The following is a 21,855-nucleotide window of genomic DNA, read 5'->3' as shown; positions in this document are numbered from 1 at the left end:
TTTATTGACGATTTTATAAGATTTCATTTTTAAAATATTTATATATGTGTATATTTACTTATATATATATATTACGTATATGTAGCTTTATATATATTTTTCTAAAACAATTATAACTAACAGTAGATTATCATTATTATTATTATATTATCACTAATAACTATTTTTATACAATTTTATACTTTTTGTATGCACTTAATTATTATTATTTCAATGTAGAACAAAATTATAATAAATTAATTATATAATTTTATATAATATAAAGTAAAAAAAAAACTTTTTACTTTTTTAGAAATTGAAATCGTATTTGAAATTATTTTGAAATTCCCGCGTCGAACAATAAATGTTTATCTTTCTAAATAGAAAAAATATATATTTTTATATTTAATATTATAATGATATTAATATTTCTATTAAATATATGGAAATTAAAAATAAAAGATATTTTATAATTTAGTTAAAAAAAAATTAATTTTCAAAGATTAATTCTCTGAAGATAGCCTGATATTAAATAACGCATGCGCACATATGTTTCTATAGAGTGCAGCAGCATGTTTTTAAGTCTTTCAGATATTAATTCCTTAGTTTTGCTCGCCTTTCATATGCGACCTCTATTACACATATATGTACTACTTATTTATGTAGACGTGGCGCTATAAAGTATAGGTTAAATGTTTATAGTTTATGGTGGATTGACAGTGTTTTGCAATTTGTAGTTTAGTTATCTTTTGATGGCAGTATTTTTAAGTTGCCAAAGTCACTACAAATATGAGTGGTGCATCACGTAAAGTGAAAAATCCATTATTATCAGCAGCTGGTGAAGGCTTTCCGTTTGAAAATTATACTGAAAATGCATTTTTGGTGCCTGTTATGCCTGCAACACCTGCGGTACTCCGCGATGGTAAGTCTGTTAATGAAGTACCTGGGTGGGGTTCTTAGAGATTCATATTTTCATAATTTTGTTAACACGTAATAAAATATGTGAATAGATATTTATTATAAAACTATCGACATCACAATTGTTTTCCTCCTTTTATTTTTCACGTTACATTATTTGGATAAATATATACATTGTTTGTTATATTATTTTTTTTATTAATTTTAAAAATCTTTTACAAAAGAGAAATATTTAATAATTCAATATATTTATTTTGTTTAAAAATTAAATTTGTGTTAAACTTAATATTGTTTATGATTTTATATAATTGTAAAATAAACAGATCTATTTTATTTTTTTTTAATTATATTACTCATTGATTAATTATAATAATAGAAATAAATATTCAAAATATTGAAACAGATTTTGTTTTTTTAATATTTCATTTTTTTTTAACATTTTTAATTTACAATTATATAATTTCTTTAACTTAATATCAATATTAAGATTATAATATTATATATTTAAATTTTATATTAGATTAAAATTTAATAACAATTTATGTACATTTATTATATATTTTGTATAAATATAATTTAATTGTAATAATTATAATATTAACTTCTATAATAATAAAGTTTATATATTCAATGTATATTATTTTAATATACATATTTCAGTTATTTTAGTATTATTTTATTTCAGTTATTTTCAGTATTAATAAAGGATTAGAAATTAGTTCTTTCTGATTGTGTAGGTGGCCTAGATCCATATCGTTGTGTATAAGGCAAATCATGACTTTTTCTTTTTCGAACACAATATATGATTAAAATAACAATTAAAACAATAAGTAACAAAGCTAATAATGCTCCCGTTGTAATAGCTGCAATTTCTGCTTCTGATAAGTTGTTCCATGCTGAAAGGATAGATCACATTTTTTTTTATTAAAAAAATACAAAATATTTCTGTAATATTTTTTTTTTAAATTAATGAAAAGTTTAAAATAAATTTATAATATATATATTAATGATAAATTTTTCTATATTTGATTTATATATTTATTTATTGAATAATAAATTATATCAACAAATATTATAATACTAATGTATCTACTAATTACCTGTAACATCTATAATTATAGTGTTATAATTATTTAGTAAATCTATAGCTGTAATTTTGACTGTTTTATCACAACACGTAGCAGAATAATAAAATGTTATAGGATTTCTTGTACCACTAATAAAATCCATACGTGGATAAATATCATTTAATGATGATATTACACATTTTAAACCTACATAAAAAAGATAAAATTTTTTTATATAATATTTTTATAAACATATTATAAATAAAATTTTTAAAATAAATTAAAAATATAAAATTTACGGTAATATCATTTTAATAAAACTTTTAAAAAGTTTGAGCATTTTATAAGTTTATATATATATAATATAAATATAATAAATATAATAAATAAATAAGTTTAAATTTATATTAAATAAATATGAATAAAGCAACAAGATAGTTTCATACTAATTTATTTATGTTAGATTATAAAAAAAAAAGATATTTTTGCTTTAATTAAAGTTCTTTAAAAAAGTTTTTTAAAAAATTTAATCAATACCTGAATCATGATCTTGAATTGTAATATCGACGCTCCAATAAGATTTATAGCATCGATCTTTTTCCAATTTTCCAACGCAATTATCATTGAAAGAATATTCGATAATTGGTTTTATATCATCTGTTAGCTAGATATTGTAACACACTATAATGAAAATTACTGTTTTTTCTGATCGACTTTTTTAATGATTACCTTTGAAAGTGATCCTTGTACATATAAATATACAGATTTTTCCTTTATTTCAGTACCCGAGATAGATAAGGTGACTGTATTAGCTGTATCTGGTGCAACATTGTCGGGTATAATCAAATCTATCGCTACATTGCTCATCTGTCCAGGATAAATCCATACGCTACAATATAAATAATTAGTAAATAATAAATAGAATATTATCACATAAAAAATTGAGATATTAATAATTGCAATCATATAGTATTAAATAGCGGTATAATCATTGATTAAAATTAACTGATATTAATAAACTTGATAGATAACTGGATAAAATGTGGATAATTTTTAATTGATATATATATATACATAATTAAATTTGACAGATTCTTGATATTGATATTAATTGTATTACTATAATTGATAACTATATACACTTAAAATAGGTTGTTGATAATCGAATTATCAATAGAAAAAGATAAAATTATGTGTAAAAAAATTCAAATAGATAAAACTTCTTTTAATAGAACGAAATTTTATTTAATTAATTGAATTAGATTTATCTGAACTTAATAAGATGAATTATTGAATTCCCCATGAATTTCAGTTCATATCAATTATTTGTTTCCTGATTAGATTAAATAAATAGAGTTTTTTGTTATTGTTTGCATTTTTATGATAAAAATTAATTTTAATTTTCAAGTATTACTATTTCAAAATTTGCAGATATAATTTTAGTCTTATCTATTATATAAAAGATGATAAAAAATGAAAATAATTAAAAATATTTTTAATTTGAAATAATTTTAAAAAAAATATAATTTTAATCAATGCCTGCTTTTTTATTCTAATATATTTAGTAACTTACTAGGATGGTTGAATATTGTATAATCTAAAAGGACTACTCTTTACTCTGAATGCATATCTAACAGGTAAAACGCATTTGTTCATCACATCGAATACTATTCTGTGTATAGTTCCCGGTATAACAAGCAAATTGCTATTTCTGTTAACTTCAATCAGCATCTTTTTCTTCTCGATGGTGTTTTTATTGACATGGTTTACCAGTTCTTCGGACATTTCTTTATTATTCAGAGTTTCGATCATTCTCATCGATATGTTAATATTTTTCTGTATTGGAATTCTCTTAACGTCGAGGTTTTCAATTACTCCAGTCGATGTTCTTGTATGAAGATTTTCCTGTTCCTGAATCAACGATATGTTTTATTGTGTGAACATTGTTTTATGATATTTCTAATGTTTGCGATATGTTAATATTAACTTTTTAGCGCGAAGACATCCTAAAATTGAATTCGAAAACATTATTGAATTTTCTTCGATACTAATATGATGATATAACTTAATAAATAATAGAATGATAATAGATAAATATGTATAAATGAGTATAAATGTTTACAATTTTTAATTTAGGGATAAAATTTATGAGTGAAAAATATTTAAATATATAATATGATTTAAAAGGACTATTATAATCATATATTATTCTAAACAAAGGAAATAGATTATTTAACCAATACATACTATGTTCTTTCAATGAAGTTATAAGTTTATTTGAGAATTATATATTTGAAAATATCATCATTCGTTGACTCATATTCCTTTTGCTATCATTATATATTTTTTCATTTATTAAAATCCTTTTACGATATATACATGAGATAGAAATAAAATAAATAAAATACTTACCTTATTTATTGTATAATTATAATATTATTGTTATTATTATATTGATTATATCAATTTTAATTTCTTTACCTCCTTTGGTTCCAAAAATTTTTCATTCGATGTAGTAATTACATTTTTGTCAACGTCTACGAAAGTAACATATTCAACGAAATTAATAAGCATATTTTCAGTGCTAGAGATTATCGATAAATCATTATCATTAAAATTTTCTTTTCTCGAATGATTGTTTTCTTTTTGATCTCGCATACGATATGTCAATGATCTTTCTTGAGTTATTTTTTTATTTTCCATCATTTTGGAATTCATCGATACATTTGAATTTTGTTGTTTCACCATAATTTTTTCAGAATTAATTTTCTAAAAGAAATGTGTTATGCGTTGATACAATTGTTTTTTATGGATAATAATGTTGATACTATTTGTTTTTTATTCCAAATACACTACCGTTGCTTCATTATTAAATGTCTCCTTATCATTTCCTAAGATATCATCCTTCATCTCAATATTTATACGATAATTTTTAATCATATCTTCATTGATGTTTTCTATAAACAAGCAATTTCATTATGAGATGGAATACAAAGTTTCATATATGCTTTATTTAAATAATTTTTTAATTTATTAAATAATGTGTTTATATATGGGAATTTAGAAATCAGAATTATAATAATAAGGTTTTATTCGATATTTAATATTATAATTAATATTTACTAAATGTTTATACACAAATCAAGATACCATTCAAAACTAATTTTAAATTATTTTAAAATCCAAGATAAAAATCAAGATAACACATTAAAATTATATATATGATTATCATGATTTAAGAAATAATAAATATTTAAACAGAAAAACGATTAATTTTATCTAATTTATGAAACATAGTGTTTGTTTAATAGATTCTAATTCTCAAGGAATCATTAACATATATAATGAAACATCAGAAAACAATGTAATATCAAATTATTATCTATTTGTTCGTAAAAGACGATCACATGTTTAATGCATGATTGATCAATTACATTGTTATTTGTTATTTGTTATTTTTTAACTATCTATGTAAATTATACGTAAACAGATATAAATGTTTTCGAATCGTTGCAATCGTATGATCAAATAAAACGAAATAAAAAAAAAAAGAGAATACTTCTTAACAAAATTAAAACTTTCAACAAGATAAGATGTTCATCGCCACTAAATCAGTGAACTCGGTCAGTGAGCGTGAATAGAACGGAGCTGAAACGTAGTGTCGAGAGTTTTCGCATACCGTAGCGAGCGCATACGACACATAAACGCATGCGAAATCGGAAGTAAGAGTATAAGGTATAATTTGCTTAATAATAGAACTGCGTAGAATTCGCAATTTCAGCATTTTTCCCAGAAATCTTATTCTCGCGTATTCTATTGATCATTGTTGTTGCATGTGTTGAACATTGAACAGAAATCTCCGAGAAAAAAGAAAAAAAAAAAAGGATAAACTCGCTTTTCTTCCTGAATGCGTCAGTAACCTGCATGTTGGCTGATCAAAGGGCAGCTTGTCGTGTCACGTGTTACATAATATAGTTTGTGTATCTTCGAGCCAGAAACGAAGTCGGTTGGCAGTTGTCAGATAGACGACGCGGTGTGAACAAGTCTCGTACACGATACAAGGTGGAAACGTAAGCGAACACGACGCTATTTATTCGCAATATATGCATTCGTCGAAACATTTTAATAATCTTGAATATAGGTAACTCATCTTTGGAATCTTTTTCACACGTTGTTATCAATTGATATTTTTTCTTATAAAATTATTTAGATAAGCTTTCGATATCGCGAAAGATTTGCAAAATAAAATTTTCGATATTTATTGTGTTGTAATAAAGTAAAATGACAGACTTGAACATTTTGCTAGTGTCTGAATCTTCGTGACAATGTATATGTGTTTTCATGTCAAGTAATATGATATGTTTGATGCTTTTTTAATGTATAATGATAATATTCTAGGATAACGTCTTTGACAGTGGATGAGTTAAAAGTGTTAATGGTTATATCGATTTGATATAAGTTTTGATCAGTTTTGTTGACTGTGTTTTACACACACACACATATATATAGATATTGAATATTAGATTAGCTTTCGATGAACAAATGTGTTGAATTCTTTTAAATTTTATAAACACATATCAATCAACATGTTATTTATATGTAAATGATGTGCTATACACAGTATTTATGAAATTTGTATTACGTATATATTTCACTTTTTTTAAATTCAGTATCTGCTTTAAAAATATGTTTTTATGCATCCGAATGACGGGATTGTCCGGAATATTCAATCTTTCTTAATTATAAATTTATGCATGACATCATCATATATTTATCTGCGACTGAATAATATAATAAATATTTTGGAGTAGTTTATTTTTTGATATAGAAAATAATTTTTTATTGATTTTATTTTATATAATTGTTTATCTAATATGCATAGTTTCATATTATGTAAATATTCTATGAACATATTTTCTAGATAATATTTTATCATTAAATTTCGTTTAATTTTATATTTGAGTTAAGATTTTATGCAATCAAACTTTTTTTCTTAAAAGATAAAATATATTGAATATTATAGAATAATTAATAAATAACTGTGGCCAAAACAATTGATTTTTTATCTTTAAAAAGAAAAATGATAATTAATTAATTCTTTCTATTAAAAAATCGATATTTTGATATCAATTATCGATTATGTTTCATACATAGATTTTATATATATAGTTTAACACTATTCAATACGGTCATCATAATTTACAGATCGATAATATTGATTTAATATCATATTACTAATACTTCATAATACTTATACTTAACTAATACTTATTTACTGCACTATATTCTCATATAATTATGAACATCTTGAATTATTTTACAGTTTGACTTCACTTTCATTCTCATCTCTTCCGCATATTATATAAACATGTTACATAAACATTATATTACATATTTCATTAATAATGTAATAGTTACGTCTGTAAATTTCCTTCTTATATTTTTTTTCTTATATTTAATTCCTCGTATTAATATATACAAAATTTGGAAAATAATATGGTCAAAAGGGAAAAGAACGAAATTCGATCATTTCCATTTATCGATAAAAATTTTTACTCACCTTTCATCTCTGATTCCAGAGAAAGATTTTTTATTTCGTCGCAATCCTCATCGACGAAACCCATCACCGTCAATTGATATTTCGAATCATCCTCCCCTACGAGCTTCAATCGCCACTCGCCAGATGGCGGATTCCGCGTCTTAATTCGCACACCTTCCGCATCGCCCTTACTCGTCCAAGATATGATCGTTCCGTGCCTCGAAACTGTTGCGTCTATTAATTGGAATATAATAAGCTATTGTACATATATTCGAATTTCAACGAATTTATTATTTCCCAATGTTGATAACCAGTGATCAATTCGCTCGTGAAAGAAACATTCGTCGAACGTTGAAAGGATGATATCGAACGTTTCGATAGTTCGAGAGGAATCGACGATGAATATAAGTAAAACAATCGATGGATTTGTGCGTGCGACGATGTAGTGGATAGGTATTTTCTATCTAAAATGAGAATCGTTTAGTGTGAAGCAACGAATGCAGATGGAATTTACCGAGACGAGGAAGCGGTCGATACTACTATATTATTAAACATATCTGAAAATATGAAAGTGGCAGTGAACAAAGCAAAAGGAAAGGATAATACATTGGGGATTAACTCTCGGGGATGAAACCAAGGTATACCTGGATAGGTCTGTTTCATTTATAAAAGATTTGTGTTGTGTACAAGATACAGTGAAGTAGTGAATTTAGTGTTTGAAAGATATCTTTTTGCAAATAATAGAAAAAAAAGTAATAATAACGAAAAAAAAAATAAATCTAAATAATTTATCAATATGAAATTAAAAAATATTTCAAATTATTCGATATTACGGAGTTCTATTATTAGGCTTAGTCAATATCTAGGTATGTGAATATATTTATCGTTTAACAGATATCGTTTTAGAAATTTCTTTCTAAATGACAACAATGAAAACTCGAGAATTTTCATCCACAATTTTAATATTCTTGTTATAAATTGAAATGAACGTTGTTCAAATTTTATACATGATTATAACGGTTATAAATAATATGCAAAGATAAGATTTCTTTACATAGAAATAGTTAATTAACAACTTGAAGGTCTTTTCGAAAATGTATTTAAATGTTTCGTTAAAAGTGGTGTAAAAAGTAAAAAATTTTTACGATATGTATATTTTTTTATATTGACAATCACACATAGAATCATGACGATTACGTCTATGAAATAACGCATGTCATCTAACAATGAGTACGAATACAAAAATGATTGTGCGATGATTAATCGCCACGTCAGCTTCTTACCAGGCATTGAAAATTATTTTTAGTTTACGACACGCGATGAAATTGGCTGTGTTTATAGTGTTAAAACACGTGGTTCGAAGTGCAACCTTTGCATTGACGTAAACGGTTTATATATTTCCTTAATTTATTCCTTTTTTTTTTTTTTTTTTTTTTTTTTTCTTTAATTATCGCTCTACTCTAAATTTTAAATATTTTTAAAGAGGAACTTACTCGTAGGTATTCGAAGCAATGCGTTTGAAACGTTTCCATCGATGTCTATGACGATTCTATGGATCGTGTTGTCGACCGAGAAGTTCATTTGCGTCTGTTCGGTCAAATTGTATTTTTCTGCTATTTTTATCTGGTGAAAGGTCAATCGAGTTCGAGTTAGATCAATGTGTTCCGCGTGTACGCTTAGTACGTATGATTCAAAGATGTGTAGATCTGATAATTACACTTACAATATCTGTAATTTTCTTGCCTTTGTTCCTTTCATCGTTTTCCACGTCCAAGTGGAATTCCCTGTTCGCATAATTCGAATTAGTTCTCGCTTCGGTGATGTTACAATCTAGGTCAAGGTAAATCTAAAAATATAGAAAAGAATCACGGATATTATTGAAATAACAATATTAATTACGTTGAATCATACCTGACAATTTCTATGTTGGATGATGTTTGGATTTAGTGCATCTGTTTTTGACAAAAACTCCGAATGATCTTTTGAGAGCGATTGATCTGAGATATTTGAACATTTAACATTAATTATTTTACATTATTTACCGTGTTTTCCCGTATCTTACCCATTGCGTCGATACCATTTATCCAGAATAGATTAATATATTGTACACTGTTTCCATTTTTATCGATCTGCCTTTTGATACAATACCTTTAGAACAAATTGAAATTTTAATTCGTTATTTCCTATTCGATATAAATCGAATTATTCGAATTATCACAGTGTAATAATCCCTTGCAGTATCTTTCATATCTCTTATACATATCGTTATATCATCAAGATTAATAAGAACGATCTCTCGATATAATTTATAATTTACGCAATTTCTCTTAACAAGACACTTTCCAAAGTTAACAACTCTCTCGATCGTCTCACCTAGAGCACTTATCCGTGGAGAAAAAAACATTTTCTCCACGGATTTCCTCGTAGTCCTCGGAATCATTGGATATCCGAAAATCTTCCAGGCCGCGTTGGATCTGTCGATCTTCAAAATTCGACGATCGTCTCCAAATCTTCCAATTTTCCTTCGAGAATGAATCCTCGTTCGTTTCAAGGTTGACAGCAGTAATCATCCTACACTTGATACACATCGAGTAGGAAAGCAAGGAAAACCAAAAACACGTATAAAACGTTTGCATGGTTGCAAATCGAACGCGATCGATCTTTCGAGCACTTGTTGTGAAGAAAGAAGACTCGCCGTAAAAACGAGACAGTTACTTATAAAGTTGCGGGCGTAGCTCGTTTACAAAAGGGTAAGGTGTCCGCCAATTACGTGGACGATAACGAGCAGGCCGCAAAGTAAATCTAGGTGTAAACGCGGCGTTGTTACACAATCGCGTGTGTTTGATGTGTGTACACGCGTGTACAGGATGTGTGGTCGCGTATAGAAATCTGTAATCCGAGATCTGACAGGATGCCAGCCGCGATCGTGAGAGATACAGGCCATTATCTTTGTCATCGGGGACTTACGTTCATTGTATCCTGTTCAATATTGACACACTGTGAATAATCCAGCCGAGATTCCAGGGTATCGAGGGTGTCACGGTTAATACGTCATTACGAGGAAAGAGATCGTGGAGTAGTTTTGTGATCTTTGACCTCGTGTCGTATGATAAACCGAGCCTATGGATATTGCTACATAGTTTTACACACGTCATATATGGATTATTACGTGCGTAGCGGATTTTCAAGAATTTGGATTTCGTTTATTTCGTTTGTTCTTTAAGGCTTTTTAAGAATCATAAGAATATGTTTCAAGGTTCTGTTTTATTAAACAGATTTTTATTATCGAGATTTCTATCGAAGATTATAGATAACTCTAGGATTACTCTCGAAACGTTACGAATGTTTGTAATTTAATTTAGTTTCGATAACAATGATACGAGCATTATTTCTTAAATAAAAAAATTCGATGCTCGAGAAATTGGGTATTTTTAGAAATTGCTCGAAACGTTGATCTAATTTTCGCAAGATCTACGAGAGAAAATTAGAATTTCGCGAAAATAGATGTTGTTGTTTTGTATAACTTGGCAAAAGAGAGAGAGAGAGAGAGAGAGAGAGAAACATTTATAATAATTCATCAATATATATAAAAGCATCTTGTACGTTCCTTGACATCGCTCCTTTTTTAACAAACTGTACCAAAAAATTCATCGACATTTTTGTTTTCAGACACTGAATCGAACAACTTCGTAGAACAGGAGCCGACCAATTTGCATAATTCAGAAATTTCAACGACTGTGCCCGATACGGATAACGAATTCACGCCGATACCCTTGCATCCCGAGGAAAACAAGAATCCAACGAGCCAACCGTCGAAGCAGGGTTACCTGACTTCGATCCTCTCCTCTTTGCCGAATTTATCTTTGTCGTCGATCACAGGCGACGGTTCCGTGTCTCAGCCGAATCAAGGAACGGAGAACGTAACCGGTGTACAAAATACGAAGCCTCATGTGCCTTTGCACGATCGTCGTGACTCGTTGAGGGACACATCACCGCCTATAATCGCCAATTTTCACGATTCTCGACGCGCAAATTTTACGGGATTCGTCGAGGTTAATCCCGGAAGTGGTGGAAGCTTGCTGCCAGCCCCGCCACAGTCGACGGTGCCGCCTACGCTTCCTTCCACGACGAATGGTAAATTGTTTAGATCTCTGCGAAACTGGAAAATAAACATTGTGAAATCTGACGCATCTGCGGTGGTTAATCTTAAAAATAGTTTAGAAAAATTGGAGTAATAAACACGAATATTTATATTGCAAATAACATTTTGCGTGAATTATTTCATACTTCGTTAATTATATCATTAAAAAAGTAATATATTTGTACGTTTTTTTTTTATTTTATCATCGTTGATAATGGCAATATATTAAAAAAATCTTGCAAAGTCTTGAGAATATATATCGGTACGAAAAAGTAATAAAAATTCTCAACTATCAAAGATTGTTAAAAAAATCGCGTAAACGTGAACGAGTTAATTCGACGAAATAATTCAACTTTGCTCTCTTCTCTCGTTTCAGGCCCCATATCGTATCGTTTGGGCAATCAGAGACGCCTCAAGTACGCACCACCGCCCGATTTAACGTCGAACACATCCAAGCAATATTCCGCCCCCGTGACTCAACCCCTTCTCGCACCCCATAACCCGGTCGCAACACCGAATATATTTAATCCAAACGAGCCCGTTGGAACGATTCCAACTTACCAACCCGTTGAAACATCGATCACCACGAATTCACCATCTTTACAACGTTCCACGCCAGAGTACTTATCCCAGGCTAACTCTTTGCAAGAGTCCTTTAGATCTAGTCCAGTCGCGATATCTGGTGTTGCTTATAACTCGACAGGTACATCGAGAAGCGTCACGCCTCAGAATCAAAATTCGAATTTAGGTGTTCCCGCCACCTCGTCCCCAGCTCAACCGATTCCTCACCAAGTTGCAGAACCAACCACGCCGCAGAATACCCCCGCCAACGTTAATTATTTCGGCTACGATAGTTACGGGGGCCAACGAGATTTCCCTTCGAGAACGATCGAGAACTCGGAGAAAGGAGCCGCGCCGGGGAAAAATAGGATAGAGCCGGCATTGCAGATTCCTAAAGAGAGCGCAGTGAAATCTGGCGTTGAACCGAAGCCCACCGTAACCTTCGCCCCAGTGTCTGCGGTTCAAGTTACGGAAAAGTTGGAACACTTGCTCGCCGAGCGTGAAGAAGACCCGTCTCGTCTTCCCGGTGAAACGTCAACGAAAATCGACGATGTAAATGTGACGGAGTGTCAACGGTCTGTTGCAAATTATGACGACGCAAAGTTGACCGGTGTCGAGGAGCAGAACGATTTATCGAAGCCCGACGATTTATCGAGCAATGTGTTTTCAAGAAAAGAGGGTTCAGAGATAACGCATTCAACGATAATAAGTTGTCAAGAGGCGAACGCACAACAACAGTTCAATGGAACGCAGAGTCATGGTGTATCATCGAACGTGCGATCCGCGCAACAACAATATTATGAACCGCAACCTTTCGCATCGAGTGCCGGCTTCTTTGCGGAAGTGCCAGATCATCGAAGATCGAATCTGACTTACGTTCAGCCTGCGACCGAGGCTTCGGCATCCGGCAATTATACCGATCCTTCGAGGACCGTCACCCAACCAGCGAGCTCGTTCTTCAACAGGCCGGAGAGCAACGTTTCCTCGTTTCCTGTTTTCCAGTACAAAGAAAGTACAGCGAATGCCCGCGAATTAGACGTAGCTACCTCGAGAAACGATTCGCAACAAGGGGTGGAAGCGGTGTGTAGCCCGATCGATCCCAATCCTCAAGTATCTCGATCCTCGTGGGACACCAATCAGATCTCAGAGACTGTGATTGCAACATGTAACGCGGCTGCTCAATCAGCCCAGCAACCTTTGTTCTACAATCCCGCTCAATTCCAAGACGAACTGCCGAAACAAATACCGACGCCACCAGCGACGACGAGTCAACATTATTTCGATAATTTTACTGGATCGACGCAAACGTCCGATATAACGAGCGGGATCGGGAATTTTGAATTTCCAACTGCGCCTTCTATGACCGTGCTCGAGCCCACGGGTTCGGCTACGTTAAATCCTGTCCAGATGTCAATTAATCCGCTCAGTGGACGCGCCATTACGGACGGTGTGCCTCCAAGTTTTCAGAATTTGGTAAATATATATACAATCACGATTATGAATCTGTTGAAACGATAGCTTATCGTTCATTTCTCTATTTCTATTTTCTTTTCTATTTTATCTCGTTCGTTTATTTATTTTCATTATGTTCATCTTGTTTTACTTTTTTTTTTCCAGGCCGCTGGTTCTTCGGATAAACGCATGCACTACAGAGGAGTGTATCACCATTGGTTTTATCGCAAAAAAGTGGAGCACAAAGTGTTATGGGTTCCGTTCTCTATGCAAGACAGTTTACGCCTAGAGGGGGTTCATAATTCCACAGAAATTACCCCTGAAACGACAGTCGCCACCGATGGAGGTCGTTACGACGTTGACATTTTACGACGTCAGAGATCTCCCGTTTATTGGAGCGGAGAATCGACAGAAGTGAGACGATGCTCGTGGTTCTTCAAAGGACCCACCGAATCGAGATACGTTCCTTACGACGAGAACACCGCTTGTAAACTCGAGGAAGAGTATAAACAAGCGTGTCTGCTCAACAATTGGAATCGAAGGATCGATTTGAACAATGGGGAATACATTATTTTCCACAGCGCCTCTGTTCAGGTCCACTACTTGACGGCTGCTTCACCGGAATTGGCTGCGTCATGGGGAAATAGTGCGGTAAATAATATATTTTAATTAATTTCCATCTTTATTACTAAGTTTTTCAAATATCAATATTTAAGTATTTATGTTAATCTTAGCAATGTAATAAATTAATCTTAGAATTAATCTTAGTAAGAATTAATCTTAATAATGGAAGATTAATCTTTCCATTATTTTAAAATGTTAAATTATATTTTATATTTAATGTATTTAATATTTTTATCTTATGCAATTTAACCAATGTATTATATTTTTTTACTTTTTTACCTAATACATATACATATACATATACATGTATATTAATTTCATAAAATTGTATATTTGATCATTTTGTTGAATCATTTTTATTTTCAAATTTATTTTTCTGCATTGCTTCTTCTTTTACATTAAGTCACACATCTTTCTTTTTTTTATTTTATTTTTATCATTATGCACAAATGATTCTGTTAGAAATGTTCAATCGCAATTTGTACAGGGCTCAGAGGACAGTACATATTTACAGGGTGCTGGTAGTAGGCCTAGGGTGATAAAAAGAGGTCTTGACGAGTTCCACATCGAAGATGGCGAGCCCGAAAAAATAGATCATGTTCTATTCCTCGTCCATGGCATCGGTAGCGTCTGCGATTTGAAATTTCGAACTGTGGAAGAAGTCGGTACGTTTAAAATTATTTTCACCAAGTTCTTAGTTATTATACAAAATATTGTATAAAATATTATGCATAATATTTTCTTATTTACAGTTGACGAATTTCGAAGTATTTCATTGCAATTGGTACAATCTCATTATCGAACCGCTAGTGAGCAGAGAATTGTAAATAGGATAGAAGTTTTACCAATCTCGTGGCATACAACTCTTCATTCCGACACTGGAATCGATAAAAAGTTACAAGCTATCACCTTGGATAGTATATCGAAATTACGACACTTCACCAACGACACGTTGCTCGACATACTTTTTTATACCAGTCCTGTATATTGCCAAACTATTATCACAACGGTTGGAAACGAATTGAACAGGCTATATGCTCTTTTCAAGAAACGAAATCCAGATTTCGACGGTGGAATTTACCTTGGCGGCCATTCTTTGGGCAGCTTAATTTTGTTTGATCTTCTGTGTCATCAGAAACCATTGTCGGATGATAAATCGAATGAGAATAATAGCGAATCTAACGAGGAACAGGTGATTAAATCTAATTTTATCCAATTATGAAAGAGAAATGTATAAAGGAAAATTCGAGATGATTTTTAATAAATTTTATTTCGAATATATAAGTTAAAAATAATCTAAAACATTAAAACAATTGTATATTAATGAAAAATTTTGAATTTTTTTTCAGAAACAAGAAGATGTCGATTCCTCTGAACTACCCAATAGTGTCTTAAAACGACGTCTCAGTAAAAAAATAAGCTACGTGGTAGGCGCTGCTGGGACTGGTCAGCCTTACATACATTACACGCAATTACATTTTCACCCACGTGCCTTTTTCGCTTTCGGTAGCCCGATTGGTATGTTCGTGACAGTTCGAGGCATCGATATGCTCGGAGAAGACTTTGCATTGCCAACGTGCCCTGCTTTCTTCAATATATTCCATCCCTTTGATCCTGTAGCTTACAGGATCGAGGCGCTCATTAACCCAGATGCTCCTAAATATCGACCAATGTTGATCCCTCACCACAAAGGACGGAAAAGAATGCATTTGGGTAAGCGTTTCTTTTATCTTCAAATTATAATTAAGAAATTATATTGACGTGTTGTGCATTTTGTGTAGAATTAAAAGAAACAATGGCACGTGTCGGTGCGGATCTGAAGCAGAAGCTACTCGATTCTGTGAGAAATACATGGAACTCTGTATATCAATTGGCACTGTTTCACAAACCGGATAACAGTACGCTCGAGCGTGAAATTGATAAAGTTATGGAAGAACAATTGCATCAAACCGTTCCGGAACATCAAACTAGCGACGACGGCGGTGTTGAACTTAAAGTGGGCAAATTGAATAATGGACGAAGAATAGATTACGTTCTTCAAGAAGCTCCGTTCGAATACATTAACGAGTATATTTTTGCTTTGACGAGTCACGTTTGCTATTGGTTAGTAATATTTGTAAAAATGTTTAATACGAATGAATCATATGTACAATATCAATAAAAATAAGTTTCAATCAATTAACATATCTTTAAAAATGTTTACTTTTGTTTAGGGAGTCCGAGGATACCATGCTATTAATTTTAAAGGAAATATATGGCTCGTCTGGTATTCAAACAGATGCTCAACTTCCAGCGTTATCGTTACAAGTGTGTCCCACGCCAAATTCTTCTACATATGAGACAGATGGACTATTACATAATCCTGTTATGGGAATAGATCCTACCGCACCTATATCCGAGAAACTTGTTGGTCCGCCGCCTAAAAGCGGATTTGTTAAAAAATCATGATCGAAATCATGATTGGAATCGCTTTAATTTCCTTGAAAAGTTTCACGACAATGAAGAACAAGATATTGTTACGAATCATATAATTGCTGCCGATCAGGTTGATGCGGGCATTGTACCTGATGTTAATGCGAGTTATAAATTTTAATTATTGAAAATAAAATTTTCTTGTTTCTTGCAAAAGTTACATCCGAGATTGTTATCGAATCTGCCGAAACATTCTAAAATATTATCCAAGTGGATTGTTTCTTCGTATTTTCTCAAATTCATCATTTAGATACGTCGGCCTACGCAACAACGTTCAAGCACTAAAAAAATAATTAGAAATAGTATTAAGAAAAAAAAAAATAATAATTGAAATAAATTGTAACGATTTAATCCTTAGATGTGATATAAAAATTATACATAGTCTATTGATATTCGCAATATCGTCATTTCGGCAAATTAAAAATATTACAACATTCATTAAAAATTTAGAGATATTGATATTGGTCAGGCGAACGAAAGTAAGACTTTGTAATACAAAAAAAAATATGTTATAAAGATTAATCATATTGTTTATTGTAAATATATGATTATATAAGTGGATATAAAGTAAATATATAGACTATATGAAGTTTTTCAAAATATGCTTGCATTTTATGAGAATTCATTCAATTCTCATCTATGCAAGAATTTTAATAAAAAAAAAAACCCTATTTTTTTACTTGGCAGATTCTTCTATATCTCATACCTTATTCCCCTATGCGCTCTTTTATGCCGTTCATTTATTTTTGAGTATTTGTTAATTTTATTAATTTAATCTCTGAAAATATATTTTATTTTAAATTGGTCTTGGGAATTTTTAAAAAATGAACGAATTTGATTACTTTATTATTATTATGGTATGTCGTTGATAATTTCAATAAATAAAGAATAATATTTATATCAATATTCAAAGAATAAATTCATTATTTAAGAAAAGAAGAGAATATGATTACAATAAACGTAAATATAGAATCTCAAAAATTCAAGGATTATTGTGATCAGAAAAACTATCCTTTTCTTGTTTTTTTCGAAAAATTTCCTGACAGCATAATTAATTGTCAATCAGATTCTCATTCTTTGAGAATGATGGTGATATATATATCCCACGAATCATCTAATAGCGTCATCTTATCGTGCGAGCGATTTTTAGCTTTAGCTGATATAAAAAAAGAATGTGAGTATTCGACACATGCACGAGTATCACGAAATGCTAATTAATTGCGGTGCAAGCCCACGGCCTGGGGACTGTTTTGCATTTTGCGTGCAGGTCTTCGTAAAACTACATGCCTGTCAGCCCGGCGAATTTCAAGATGATTTATCGTCTCGGCAAAACTAAGTTTTTCGCGATACTTCGGAGGTTCTGAAAGGTAATACCTTTGTACATGCAACTATAGTGTACTCCATACCTTTGCTTTACTCTATATCATTAATCGACGAATGTTATACAGTGTAAACTCTTTTAAATTGCTTTCCAGAGTCAAATGCATTCGAATTCTTCCATCTAAGATTAATGTTTTAGTAAGATAACCATAATTTAAAATTCTTCCATTCAATTAATAAGAAATTTGATACCATTAAATTGTCACTAGTGGTTTCCATTTGAAATGTTTCTGTGTATCGTTTAATTATTATCGATATTTATAATAGCCATTTCTTTCATTTGAAATGTTACCACATCACGATATTTTATATATAGTAGAATCGTGTTAATCGCGCAATAAAAGAATTCTTCAATAATTTTTAAAACTTTCTTTTTCATAGAAGAATTCAAGTTTATCTTTCTTTCTGAAATCTTCTTTGCATACTGCATTCGATGTATGTAAAATTGTAATATTTCATTGAATATAACTTTCCACTTTAATATACAGAGACATCAGAGAACAGACGTTTATGTCCAGCTGTTGTGCTGGAAAGTGAAGTAGGGATAAGATTTTATAACGGGACTCGGCAACAATGATTTACACCTTGGAAAAACTGCGCGACATTTACGGTATCTAGTCGCGAATTATTCATGGTGACTGCTGTTAAGAATTTTCTATCCACATTAAAAATTTCTTCTTCATTAAGAATTTCTAATTATCACAATGTCTTACTAAATTAAAATTAATTATTAAATATTATACTGTAATAGAAAAAAAAACAATATTTGTTTGTTGCTACATTGATATTGAATTAAACTATTTTAACATTAATCAATTAGTTGAGTAATGTCATAGTAGTTATCATAATTTATTGTAATAGTTTATATTTGGCTAAATTTGATTATAGTATTTAATTATAATAATTTGTATTTTGTTATTACAATATTTGTTACAATGCAAAACGTTGAATAAGAATATAAAAATAATTGATTTTTCAAACGTAACACGAATTCCTGTCATCGTCCATGAATCAATGATACCAGTTAGAATTAATTTTAGTTATCTTTCAAGCTTTTTATAAAGACATATATTTTATATATGAGATTCTATAAATTTCAAACGATTCGATTTTCAAGGTAAATTGAGAACAATTCCATCTTTAACGTCAATGACATTCACCGCTGCTCTATTCTTGTTCCACTCATCCTAGAATAGAGAACTCGTCGGTTATCCGTGTACAGACGTTAACAATACTTGACGCATTTTGAAAATTTGGATTTTTGCCGGTGTCCATTTTGACCCAGTGGGTCAGGCTACACGGATTCCTGGCACGCATCCATTTGTCGCTATTTTCTGGAATTACAGACCACTCCCCGCTTTTCTTTATCAACATTTGGCGATCAAATTCGAGTTTCGAATTAATCTTCGGCTTTTGGCTACCGTTTCCATTTATGACCGCCTTAACGTGAAACAGCATTTGCTAAAATAACGTGCTGACACTGATAACAGGCTCATGAAATTGTTCGTACTTTCCTATTTCCTGACACATGCATTCTCTTTTACAATATTGCAAGTATATCGCACATAAGTATATTTATAATACAAAATTTCTTCCTTTCGAATCTGTAAATATATTAAATAGATAGAAATTAACAAAAATTATGTCGGGATATTCAAATAATTAAAAAATTAAAAAATTTTCAATTTGAACATACGAAATATTTTAACAGAATTAATCCAATCGTTCCCCAATTTCCAAGTTATGTCAAAAATTTAGATCAAAGAGTTTCGGAGGATTCATTATGCGCATATCGATGTCATCAAGATTGCAAGATCATCACAGAGAGTGAAGAGTATAAATTACATGTCGGATGTCATCTCTTCCGCTTTTCCGTCTCCTAATTTTATTTTATTTTTCTCCTCTCGTTTTAACCTGAAATATTTCCAATAATTTCAGCTTCTCGAAGCGAGGTTATTTATATTTATTGATTTTTAATTTTCGTTGTTTGGAAGAAATCTTATTGTTTAATTTTTCGTTCGTGTTACTGATTATCTATCATAGGAATATCAATATTATTGATATTCGAACATTAATCTGATAATGATTAACTGTAAGTCAACTTATACGCAGAAATAACAATTTTCGTAACCGGATAACATTACACATTATGAAGTAATATAATAATTTATTTTTATTGTACTAACTATGTTCCATGAGAAGGATATCCTTTTTGTTTTTTTTCTTTTTTATATGCAAGAAGTTTAACACAGCGTAACTAATGCATCGAAACTGTTACGTGACAAAAATCATATTTTATTTATGTATACGTATTCTTTTGCGTATCACACTGTCATTTGCAGGAACGCGTTGTGGTTGAATCGCAACGAAAATATATTTTAAATATTTAGTTATATTATAAAATAAATATGATATTAATTTAAATTTAATATAATCAATTATGACTATGAAATATATTAATATGATTTGAATAGTATTCAACATTTTCTTTTTTGAAATGATTTAAAAAAATTTATAAAATTATTTACCATTTTTCGATCTTGATGTTTTTTTTAATATATTATCAAGATTATTATTCTACAAAAAGCTGTATATAATAAAAAATTTTTTGAAAACAATTTAAATTAGGTTAGGTCAAATATAATTTTATATATATTGACAGGTAGCTGGATTAAGAAAATTATACTCCAAATATTCTAAACCCAATGTTAACCATTAAATCGGCTAATATAATAAATTTTTATTTAATTTTAATTTGCGTGAAACTAAATTTAGAATTAACCATGTCAAATTAATTAATGTCAAATAAAAATTTATTTAATTTCTGATTTCATGATTTATGATTTAGTTTGAGTTAGGTTATGTTAAGTTAATAACTTTTTAATAAACAACACCAAATAAAACTTTCATAAACTTTTCACCATAATAACAGATATCAGGAAATTAATAAAAAATCATCAAAATGGAAAGTGGTTACCTTTTCGTAAATATTTACCTATATTAATGACTTACCTAACAAAAGTAAGATTGGTAAGAGAAAGTAAAGAGAATGAACAAATGGTATAAATAAACATCCAATTCATTTTCCATATCTTAAAGTCTCATCGACCGTGCAATCAATTTGAAAAAAACACGAGGCAACGAGCCGAGCCATGTGAATTGTTTCGTTGCGTCTTAACTTTTGAAACTGCGAAAACCTGGAGGAACCATAGCTTTCTTAAGACCTAGGTTAATATTTTCAGAGGTACAGCCACGCGTTCAGTTGGGAACTTGTGTGAAAACAAAAGAGAGACGGGTCCATTCGAAGCTTAACCGCGAAAAAGAGTGGGCACGTCGAGAACCACCAAGGTTTGTACACTTTTCTCCTTGATTCTCGGCAAATTTTGCCTCTTATTTTTTTCCACCACTACCACCACCACCTTTCATCTTCTCCTGCTCGTTATATATTATTTTTCTTCCATACTGGTGGATTGCATGCGAGAAATATACGCTCTCGCCTTACGTGCATGCTTCTCGCGCGCGACTTAACACTTGTACATCATCCAGCTTCGTGTGCACATCGCGCCACCTGTTTTTCTTCCTTCTTTTTTATGTCGCTTGCCATGTTAAATAATTTTTCCATTTACGGTAAAGAAGCGAGCATTTCTCGTGTTATCCACCGTTGAAAAAAAATATTGAAAGTGGTTTTATGGAATTTTAAAACTGCCGTCTTATGCTATTAG

The 21,855-nt window shown here is 30.6% G+C and overlaps 2 protein-coding genes and 1 long non-coding RNA gene across 5 annotated transcripts; 1 reads left to right on the top strand and 2 right to left on the bottom strand.

Annotated features, from left to right (window-relative positions):
* Window positions 1–627: 627 nt before the first annotated feature.
* On the top strand, window positions 628–17,325 carry LOC122715727. Of its 3 annotated transcripts, none has more exons than XM_043938141.1 (9): window positions 628–901; window positions 11,173–11,637; window positions 12,021–13,678; window positions 13,823–14,308; window positions 14,796–14,946; window positions 15,034–15,473; window positions 15,631–15,994; window positions 16,063–16,384; window positions 16,495–17,325. In XM_043938141.1, the coding sequence occupies exons 1-9, from the start codon at window positions 769–771 to the stop codon at window positions 16,727–16,729; spliced, it is 4,254 nt and encodes a 1,417-aa protein (XP_043794076.1). In that variant the 5' UTR covers window positions 628–768; the 3' UTR covers window positions 16,730–17,325. The 3 variants fall into 3 exon arrangements, with proteins under 3 accessions (XP_043794076.1, XP_043794075.1, XP_043794077.1); XM_043938140.1 differs by having other exon boundaries at window positions 14,769–14,946; XM_043938142.1 differs by lacking the exon at window positions 628–901 and adding an exon at window positions 7,765–8,155 and having other exon boundaries at window positions 14,769–14,946.
* On the bottom strand, window positions 1,520–11,082 carry LOC122715728. The gene is made up of 13 exons (XM_043938144.1): window positions 9,877–11,082; window positions 9,566–9,651; window positions 9,415–9,500; window positions 9,227–9,349; window positions 8,997–9,126; window positions 7,525–7,737; window positions 4,821–4,921; window positions 4,446–4,733; window positions 3,538–3,875; window positions 2,694–2,853; window positions 2,502–2,628; window positions 1,998–2,171; window positions 1,520–1,793 (listed from the first exon to the last, which is right to left on the bottom strand). The coding sequence occupies exons 1-13, from the start codon at window positions 10,137–10,139 to the stop codon at window positions 1,606–1,608; spliced, it is 2,277 nt and encodes a 758-aa protein (XP_043794079.1). The 5' UTR covers window positions 10,140–11,082; the 3' UTR covers window positions 1,520–1,605.
* A 1,700-nt stretch (window positions 17,326–19,025) lies between the features above and the next one.
* Window positions 19,026–21,594, bottom strand: LOC122715734. Its single transcript, XR_006346896.1, has 3 exons — window positions 21,146–21,594; window positions 19,830–20,047; window positions 19,026–19,737 (listed from the first exon to the last, which is right to left on the bottom strand). It is a non-coding gene; the product is annotated as an uncharacterized LOC122715734 (long non-coding RNA).
* Between the last annotated feature and the right edge of the window lie 261 nt (window positions 21,595–21,855).

This window comes from Apis laboriosa, unplaced genomic scaffold, assembly GCF_014066325.1.
Source record: "Apis laboriosa isolate Shangri-la unplaced genomic scaffold, ASM1406632v1 scaffold40_cov151, whole genome shotgun sequence".
Classification (NCBI taxonomy): domain Eukaryota; kingdom Metazoa; phylum Arthropoda; class Insecta; order Hymenoptera; family Apidae; genus Apis; species Apis laboriosa.
This window is presented reverse-complemented; position numbering and strand designations above follow the sequence as displayed.

Bases quoted from the DNA above. Each gene is read 5' to 3' on its own strand.
- LOC122715727 (XM_043938140.1), top strand. From the start codon at position 769: ATGAGTGGTGCATCACGTAAAGTGAAAAATCCATTATTATCAGCAGCT. The intron at 902-11,172 runs GTAAGTCTGTTA...TTTTGTTTTCAG, and splicing joins ACCTGCGGTACTCCGCGATG to ACACTGAATCGAACAACTTC. The intron at 14,309-14,768 runs GTAAATAATATA...CAATTTGTACAG, and splicing joins CGTCATGGGGAAATAGTGCG to GGCTCAGAGGACAGTACATA.
- LOC122715728 (XM_043938144.1), bottom strand. From the start codon at position 10,139: ATGCAAACGTTTTATACGTGTTTTTGGTTTTCCTTGCTTTCCTACTCG. The intron at 7,738-8,996 runs GTAAGTTCCTCT...TCCAATTAATAG, and splicing joins ATTGCTTCGAATACCTACGA to ACGCAACAGTTTCGAGGCAC. The intron at 2,629-2,693 runs GTAATCATTAAA...TACAATATCTAG, and splicing joins TACAAGGATCACTTTCAAAG to CTAACAGATGATATAAAACC.